This window comes from Garra rufa, chromosome 14 (assembly GCF_049309525.1).
Source record: "Garra rufa chromosome 14, GarRuf1.0, whole genome shotgun sequence".
In the NCBI taxonomy this organism is placed as follows: domain Eukaryota; kingdom Metazoa; phylum Chordata; class Actinopteri; order Cypriniformes; family Cyprinidae; genus Garra; species Garra rufa.
In genome coordinates, this window is record NC_133374.1 from 39,937,733 (window position 1) to 39,947,725 (window position 9,993).

At 32.6% G+C, this 9,993-nt stretch overlaps 1 protein-coding gene across 1 annotated transcript; it reads right to left on the reverse strand.

The window, feature by feature from the left end:
• Positions 1 to 4,199: 4,199 nt before the first annotated feature.
• sbds (SBDS ribosome maturation factor) lies at positions 4,200 to 9,542 on the reverse strand. Its single transcript, XM_073818213.1, has 5 exons — positions 9,353 to 9,542; positions 7,458 to 7,587; positions 7,135 to 7,335; positions 6,892 to 7,056; positions 4,200 to 4,561 (listed from the first exon to the last, which is right to left on the reverse strand). Exons 1-5 carry the CDS (start codon positions 9,478 to 9,480, stop codon positions 4,433 to 4,435), a joined length of 753 nt encoding a protein of 250 aa, XP_073674314.1. The 5' UTR covers positions 9,481 to 9,542; the 3' UTR covers positions 4,200 to 4,432.
• Between the last annotated feature and the right edge of the window lie 451 nt (positions 9,543 to 9,993).

Sequence of the window (9,993 nt, forward strand, 5' to 3'; positions counted from 1 at the left end):
AAAATGCTGAAAACAGCTTAGATTTTTTTTTTCAGGTTTCTTTGATGAATAGACCGTTCAGAAGAACAGCACTTATCTGAAATAAAATAAAATACAACATTTGTAGCATGTTAAATGTCTTTGTCATCAATGTTGATCAATTTAAAGCATTCTTGCTAATTAGAAGTATTAATTTCTATCATTTCTTTCCAAAAAAAATAACAAATAAAAAATGTACTGACTCCAACCTTGTAATATAATATTACAAAAGCTTTTTGTTTTAGATAAATGCTGATCTTTGGATTTTTCTATTCATCAAAGAATCCTGAAAAAAAATTACTTAACTGTTAAAAACATAGATAATAATAATGATTAAAAAAAATTCTCGATCAGCAAATCAGAATATTAGAATGATTTCTGAAGGATCATGTGACACTGAAGACTGGAGTAATTACATTTAAAAAATTTCAAATAGAAAGCAGTTGTTTTAAATAGTACGAATATTTCACAGTTACTGCTTTTGCTGTATTTTGGGATCAAATAAATGCAGGCTTGGTGAGCAGAAGAGACATTAAAAACCTTAAAATTAGCATTACAGGTATGTTTGGCTCAGTTGTGTTTATATATATATATATATATATATATATATATATATATATATATATATATATATATATATATATATATATATATATTTTAGTTTTGTTAATTTTAAGCTCCATTCACACCAATGATGAAAATGTGATAAAAAAAAAAAAAACTTTAGAATTTATAATTATAAAACAATTTTAAAGAATAGCAGAATCCTATGGAAGATCATTTCCGCCGCTAAATACATTTTAAAAAATGACTATTTATCTCACAATTATATTTTTTCTCATAATTCTCATAAACAAACAATTCTGAAAAATTATGTTAGAATTGTGAGAATTTTTCTATAAAATCCAAACCATAGCTATAGTGATAATGTCACTGGAATCACTTCAAAAGTGATTTTTTAACACTTGTGACTTGCACAGTTATCATTTCTGGCATAAAAGAGCCTTACTGTTTTGTCAATGTAATACTTTTCTCACACATATTGTCTAGGCAGTGCTCCAGTGGATTTTTTACATGGATACATAAAACCTACTATTGAGCTTATGCTCCTTTTTGAGTTTGAGGATTTATTCCTCCACCAATCCTGCTTAACTGATGTCTAGAAGAACTGGGCTGGGATTTGCTTGCTGTTTAAGCTGAAAGACATACTGACACACACAGAGGAGCTTCTAGAGGAAGATGTTTCTTGTAGCAGTTGTTTAAGCAGCACAATAAAGCTCTTTCAACAGTTTTCAAATGTGCTTAGATTATAAAGGTTCTCCAGCACCAAACAAGCACATCTAGATGTATTAAAACTAGATGTCTTGTGTCAATCAATGAACTTTTCTGCTCACCAAGCCTGCATTTATTTGATCCAAAGTACAGCAAAAACAGTACACTTTTGAAATATTTTTACTATTTAAAATAACTGCTTTCAATTTGAGTATATTTTAAAATCGAATTTATTCCTGTGATTTCAAAGCTGATTTTTTTTTTGCATCATTACTCCAGTCACACGATCCTTCAGAAATCATTCTAATATCCTCATTTGCTGCTCGAAAACGTTTATTATAATTATGATGATGTTGAAAACAGCTCAGTAGAATGTAATAAATGTAATAAATCATAAATGTGTTTTATCACTGCTTTTGATTAATTTAACCCTTGTGCGTTCAAAAAAAAAAAGTTACACATAGGTGCAAAATGGACAAAAATGTCCACGTCCAAAAACTGTCATAAAAATATGATTTATTAATATTTTAATATTAATATCCACTTTCACTGATGTCGATTTTTTAACCAGCATCTGTTCTATCCATAGATACCAAACATTCATTAATTTTCAGAATGTTAACCCTATAAATGCTGGATTGTTTACATAATGCCACAGGTGTTTTTTATGAAAAAATGAAAAATAGTAGTTAATTTCCATATACTAAATGCTAAGCAGATTTTTTTTTCTTTGCTTATTAGCTTCTTGGGTGTGTCAATGAAGAACAACAACATTCATTTTGAGGCATTTATATTTTTATGTAGTGGCAGATTTTTTTTAAAAACTAACACTTAGGGCCATAATGGACAAAAATGTCCATATCAAAAAACTGTCATAGAAATGATATATATTAATATTTTTTTCTACTTTCACTGACTGTTGTTTTTTTATCAGCATCTCTTCTATTCATAATTACCAAACATTCATTCATTTTCAGAATTGTAATGCTTTAAAAGCTGGTTTCTTCACATAATGCTCACTGTCAGTGGGCAACACTAGCTCCAGAGCTTCCTCTGCTGAGTAACGTCTCTTCATCTTGCAAGCAATGAAATGACCAAGACCTCAAGCACCAAATATGTCTAGGTTTGGCTGTGCGAACACTCACACTTTGTATAAAATCTACCAGACTACATAGTCAGCATTTTCTTGTGGTGAAAACAAAAACAATGTGTTTAGGGGCTTCTGAACTTCTACATCAAATCCAAGCTCACCTTTTATCTCTGTACAAAAACAATAACAAATGAAAAAGTGCAATCAAGGATTAAAATGTGTGTTTGGGTGAAAAAGAAAAATCCTCAAAGCTCATTAACCTTCTTTGACCTCATTCATAGTTGTGACATGGCCCTATGACCCTGCCAAGGGTGGGACTCATATAACTGGAGTGGGATTTTTGATTGCCAGTACAATATAATTTCTTTCAAACATATTACACCCATAAATTTTTCAGTAAACACATGCAAACCACACTCTGACATCCTCACCAACATACCCACACAATTATAGCTGCATTATTTGTCCAATTGACTCTATAATAGGCTAGAATATGCATAAGCAGAAAACACGAAAAAATGAGTATTTCTTTTATATGCCAAATTTGAAAAAAAAAAAAAAATGGCACAATCTAGTAAAAAATGGTAAAAATTAAAAATTTGAAGCCTTTCCGATAGAATGAATGCCTGTTAGCAGATATTGCATCATTTTATAGTCAAATGGCCCTGGGTTAAAAAATTGCAGTTTTAATGGGTTTCAATGTGGACATTTTTGTCCTTAAGGTCCTGAGTGTATTTTTTGTACGGAGGGTAAAATAGATTTTTTGAAGGAAATGAGGGTGAAATATTACAATTTCAATAAAAATACACACCTGAGCCAAGATTTAGGCAGTTGGCATTAACACAGACACACTTAAAACAAAAAACAAAACTGAAATGGACAAAAATGTCCATAAGGTCGCACAAGGGTTAAAGCATTCTTGCAAAATGAAAGTATTAATTTCTATCATTATTTAGCAAAAAATATATACTGGCTCCAAGCTTTTGAATAATATAGTGTATACTGTTACAAAAACTTTTTTATTTCCGATAAATGCTGATCTTTTGAGCTTTCTATTCAAAGATTCCTGAACAAAAATCAACTGTTTTAAATACTGACAATAATAATAATGTGTTTCTTGAATAGCAAATTAGCATATCATATTATATATATATATATATATATATTCAAATAGAAAGCAGTTATTTAAATAGTACAAATATATCACAGTACTACCGCTTTTGCTGTATTTTGGATCAGAAGGTGAGACTTTTTTTTTTTAAACATTAAAAATCTCACTGTTCAAATACTTTTGACTGGTAGTTTATATCTCAGGCTTAATGAAAAATATTTGTATTTTTGTTTCGAAGATTAACAAAAAATCCCAAGATTTTTTATGTTTTTTTTTTTTAAAGAAGTCTCTTCTGCTCACCAAGTCTGCATTTATTTGATCCAAAGTACAGCAACAACAGTAAAATTTAGAAATATTTTTACTATTTAAAACAACTACTTTCTATTTGAATATAATTTTAAAATCTAATTTATTTCTGTGATCAAATCTGAATTTTTTAGCATCATTTTTTTCATTAAAAAAAATAATGTTTCGAAGACCAAAAGTCCTGTGTGTTTGGATTGACATGAAATCAACATGTTTACTTTCCCCATTAAGTCTCATGTAAAGCATGCTGGGAGGTTCACTAACGGCAAAAAGCATATGTATATATTACGCTTATAACAAAAGCACAATAGATGATGTACTTCCTCAGTAGACTGATTGAAAGTGTAAGAGTAAATATTTAATTGTGGCAAACAATGCACTCACACACAATCTCAATGGATATTACTTTTAGCATTATTTATTATTATTATTATTAAACATTCCAAGTGAGTTTCATTTTCACAGAAAATAAATGATTGCAACTGAGCATAATGTTGTCATTTTAAATTAGATTAGCAATGTAGTATTGTTCTTTAAGCCTGTTAGGCCACAGTTAAGCCATAATAGAGTGATGTAACCATATCAAATGAGTCAGCAATGGTTTAATGTTGGAGGAGCAGCTGAAGATGAGGAGGTTACTCTAGTTTCTCGTCTCCTTCCTCCACATCTTTGAGACTGAGCACCTCCAGCATTCCCTTCCCTTTGGTCTCACAGCGGATCAGCTCATCAATGTCACGGAAACAGCCGGGATCTATCAGACACACCTGGAAAATAGGAAACATTATTAACTTGGAGATCACTTAAAAATCAAACAGTGTATGCATTGTATTTATTTATCCAGTGTTGGCTGGTAATTCAGATTTATTGTAATTCAGAAAATATCAAGTGTCATCTGCAAATAAATGATGCACGAGATTTTCTCAAAACTAATTTAGGTTATTTTAACACAGGTGTCCGTGCAGAATAACCAGCGGTGTACTTCAATATATTTACATGTTTCACAAATTTTGACGAGCAGAAAGCCTCTTATTATTCTGAAAAATACAGCTTTTGCTTCATGAAACCTAACAAACTCCATGCTTCTGGTATATTTCTTAACAAAAAATGCCACTTGCTTCCATATTTTGACATATACACTACCAGTCGAAAGATTTGTAATGTTTTTTTTTTTTTTAAGTCTCTTCTGCTCACTAACCCTGCATTTATTTGATCCAAAGTACAGCAAAAACACTAACATTTCAAAATATTTTTACTAGTGCTGTCAAACGATTAATCGCATCCAAAATAAAAGTTGTTGTTACACATAATATATGTGTGTGTACTGTGTATATTTATTATGTATATATAAATACACACACATACAGTATATATTTTGAGAATATTTTCTATATTTATTTTGAAATACATTGTTATTCAATAATTAATATTATATATAAATATATTCAATTTATAAACATAACATATTTTTCTTAAATGCATCCATGCATGTGTGTGTATTCATATACACAGTACACACATATATTATGTAAACAACAACTTTTATTTTGGATGCGATTAATCGTTTGACAGCACTAATTTTTACTATTTGAAATAACCGTTTTCTAGTTGAATATATTTTAAAATGCAATTTATTCCTGTGACCAAAGCTGTATTTTCAGTAAGAAATGACTACTTTTATTTAGCAAGAACACTTTAAATCAAAAGTGATGTTAAAGTCATTTTTTATGTTACAAAAGATTTTCATTTCAGATAAATGCTGTTCTTCTGAACTATCAATTCAAAGAAACCTGAATTAAATTCTACTCCGCTGATTTCAACAGAAATAATAATAAGTGTTTTTGAGCAGCAGATCGGAATATTAGAATGATTTCTGAAGGATCATGTGACGCTGAAGACTGGAGTAATGATGCTAAAAAATTCAGTTTTGAAATCACAGGAATAAATTAAGATTTTAAAATATATCCAAATAGAACAGTTATTTTAACTAGTAAAAATATTTAAAAAATGGACAGTTTCTATCAAATAAATGCAGGCTTGGTGAGCAGAACTTCTTTAAAAAAAAAAAACTTTTGACTGCTAGTGTAAAGCAAAGACAGTTTCTTTTAACTGTATCTTAAGTGTCCAAACACTTTTTCATGGTCATTGCATTTTTTAGAATACTTTTAAGACAGTTTAAAGGTTGTGCACCCCTTTCAACTAGCTAAAAGCCTCATTTAAATCTGTTCAAACAGTGCAACGTAATGGTATCTCTTCAGAAGACTTGGATTAAACCACTATATTCACAGTTTTTTTATCTTGCAATTCTGAGCTTATATCTTGAAAAAAAGTCAGAATTGTGAGATAAAAGTTACTTTTTGGTTATTACTTTTCCCAAGTAACTAGTAAAGTAACGCATGACTATTTAATTGATGAAAAGATCAATTAAATAGTTACATTTTCAAATAAGAAAAGTTACTATTCCCCCATTTATTGATTCAATGCTCTTCTGTCCCCATGTTGAGAGAAATTGTAAGATGTAACTTTAGTTCTAGAATAAATGTGAACATGCATTAATTCATCTCACTCACTAAAAAACAGATACAGTGCTCTTCAAAATGAATAAAAACACTGAAATTCAATGCAAACCTGCAATTAAATATGTTCAATAATACAAATATCCTTCATGTATTTAATCCCATTTTATTAACCGATGTCTTTGCTGCCGACCTTCGATGATCCAATTCATCCATACTAATAAGAAAAATTACTCTGGATAATCTAACATTTGTTTTCATTTTTTTTATTGCTGAAGAGTTGACATTTGTTCTTCTGTGGTCTACTGTACAGACGTCAATTTACTTTTCTCTAAACCTGAGGCTTTTGGTGTGAAAAGGCTTTTACATTTGACAAAAATAGAACTTTTTATATTAAAAACAAACAAGCCCTGCCCAGATTTAAAGAGTAATGCAAAAGTAACGTAACGCATTACTTTCCATAAAAAGTAATTAAGTAACGTAATGAGTTACTTTTTTAGGGAGTAACTCAATATTCTAATCTCTTGTTGAATTCTAAATGAAAATTATGAATTAATAAATTGTCCCCCTTTGACTCTTACCATCTCCAGCTGATCATCAAACTCCTCGTTCTCCACTGTATTTATTAAGGGTTTGAGCTTCTCTTTCAGTCTCTTCCCGTCTTTGGCTGGCAGGACGAAGCGCAGCCGCATGTGAGCTCTCTGAATCTGAATGGACTCCTTCAGCTGCTTGATGACCTCCAGAGCCTGGAGAAACAGACGTCAGCATTAATGATGGACCTCATCAGCGAGAGTGAGATCCTCACATGATCCAGCTCCACTCACCTGCTGCTTAGTGCTTTTGTTGGCCTTCACAGAGAAGTGAATGTCCTTCATGGCTCTCTCGATGAGGTTCACTGTATAGGGCCGTTTGGTCTCGGGATTCACACATTTCTCTGCCACAATAGTTGCAATGTCACGAAACATCTGCTCCAGCTGACTCTGCCGCTCCTTGTCTGACACCTGCAGCTCTCCTTTAGCTAAAATCTGAAAGTAAGTTCAACTACCTAATTATGCAGAAACACTTAGGGACTTGTATTAAACATTTGTGCACAGAACTGTACTATTAAAAACAGTCTTCTTATGATCCACACAGATCATAAACTCACCTGTTTGCATATTTCTGTCAGATCATCTGTGCCGAAAGCACTTGCCAGGTCGTCTTTCTTCGCCACTTGACCTTTAGACACATTGACAAACACTGAGTTTGTTTGCAAGACTTCATCAAGATCCTTCTCCCTAGAACAACAACAACAAATTTAAGTATAATTGAGTTGTGAACAATTCGGTTGAAGCCAAAAGTTTACATCCCCGTTGCAGAATCTGCACAATGTTAATTATTTTACTAAAATAAGAGGAATCATACACAATGCATGTTATCCTGAATAAGATATTTCACATAAAAGGTGTTTAGAGTTCACAAGAGTGGACTGTTCAAAAGTTTACACACCCTTGTTTCTTAACACTGTGTTGTTCCCTGAATGATCCACAGCTGTGTTTTTGTTTAGTGATAGTTGTTCACGAGTCCCTTGTTTGTCCTGAACAGTTAAACTGTGTGCTGTTATTCAGAAAAATCCTTCAGCTCCCACAAATTATTTGGTTTTTCAGCCTTTTTTCTGTATTTGAACCCTTTCCAACAATGACTGTATGATTTTGAGATCCATCTTTTCACACTGAGGACAACTGAGGGACTCAGTTGTTATCAGAAAATTAACACATCTTCATTCTGTTCAAAGGTTTTCACCCCTTAATGCACGTTTTTTTCTTCTGGAGCATCAGTGAGTGTTTGAACCTTCTGTAATAGTTGTCCTCGTGTGAAAATATGGATCTCAAAATCATAAAGTCCTTGTTGGAAAGGGTTCAAATACGCAAAAATGCTGGAAAACCAAAGACCTTGTGGGAGCTGAAGGATTTTTCTGAAGAACAGCAGGCAGTTTAACTGTTCAGGACAAACAAGGGACTCATGAACAACTATCACTAAACAAAAAACACAGCTGTGGATCATTCAGGGAACAACACAGTATTAAGAATCAAGTGTATGTAAACTTTTGAACAGGGCCATTTAGGTGAAATATCTTATTTAGGTCTGTAATAAATTAAAAAAAAACCATGTATTTTGTATGATCCCTCTTATTTTGGTAAAATAATTAACATTTTGCAGATTCTGAAAGGTGTATGTAAACTTTTGACCTCATCTGTACATTAATGTCACTTATGAAAATGACAAATTGTCTTACAAAATGATCACAACATTTTCATTATATAACATGAAATTCAAATTTATACTCACCCTCTCTGAAGCCATTCAGATTGTAGATGAGTTTGTTTCTTTATGAGAACAGATTTGGAGAAATGTATTCAATCAGTTGCTCACAAATGGATCCTCTGCAGTGAATGGGTGCCGTCAGAATGTTTATTTTGAACAAGCAGCTTTTGGTTTCTTGAAATGTTAACTGATGAACTAGAGTGGTGTAGATTACTTTATTGTGATTTATTTTTTATTGTGATCAGCTGTTTGGACTCTCATTCTGACGGCACCCATTCACTGCAGAGGATCCATTGGTGAGACACTGATGCAATGACAGATTTCTCCAAATCTGATGCAGAAACAAACTCATCTACATCTTCGAGGGCCTGAGGATGAGCACATTTGCAGCTAATTTTCATTTTTGGGTGAACTAATCCTTTTAGATCAAATCAAAGATCAAAAATAAATAAATAAGATCAAATAAAATAATACACAAACTCTTAATTTGATCACTGAAAGAGTTAGTTGGCCTTAAATGTGATGACCCTCAAAAAATTAACGTTACGTGTCGTATCACACAATTATCTTAACATTGGTTTTAACATAAACAAACACAGACACGCATTAAAAATCCACCATATATTGTTCTAACTCTAATTTAACACTTTTAGGACTGTTATGATCGCTGTAATATCAGAATAAACACAATACGAACATCAAATCATCATATATTGAGTATGTCATCATAACACTCACGCTCCGGATCTCCAGCTCATCACTTTGTTTTTGTAACAGGCTATTTCAAACCTCTTCCCCCCTTTCTTCATCCTCACGACGGCGACGTTTGTTAACCTGATCTGGTTAGTCGGAGTGAATATTGACATGTTTGACACTCTTTAGGTTCCCAATGTGGTTTTCGTTGCTGCTGCGTTTCCTCCTGTCTCTTCCTCGAACGCAAACTCGAACATCAACCGCGACTCACCGCCGCAGCGCCTCCTGGAGGATTGGAGTCATACCATGAGGAAAAAGAAGAAACGTATTGGTTGGAGAATGTAGGCCTAAATATAAACATGTCACGCAATATTTTCTACTGAATGCAGAGGTATTTCTAGTCTTCATCAGTAAAGCACAGCTGTTGTCAAAGTCCCTTTGATCAGGGCTGCCAACTCTCACGCATTCAGCGTGAGACTCACGCAATTGACACTTTTCACACGCTCTCACGCCACACATCCATTTTCTCACGCAGTCAAAAGCACCCTCAGTTAAAACTAATAATAAGATATTGGCTAAACAGATTTGGCAAAAGCTCCAGTGCTTATTTGTGTTTGTGCTCTGGAAATCGCCAAAAGACAACGTGTTTTCGTAGCGCTGAGCAATGTAGCCAATCACAGACATTT

Excerpts from the sequence above, each read along its gene's own strand:
- sbds (XM_073818213.1), bottom strand. The coding sequence starts at position 9,480 with ATGTCAATATTCACTCCGACTAACCAGATCAGGTTAACAAACGTCGCC. Across the intron at positions 7,336-7,457 it reads TGACAGAAATATGCAAACAG|ATTTTAGCTAAAGGAGAGCT; the intron begins GTGAGTTTATGA and ends ACTTACTTTCAG. Across the intron at positions 7,057-7,134 it reads ACAAAAGCACTAAGCAGCAG|GCTCTGGAGGTCATCAAGCA; the intron begins GTGAGTGGAGCT and ends CTGTTTCTCCAG.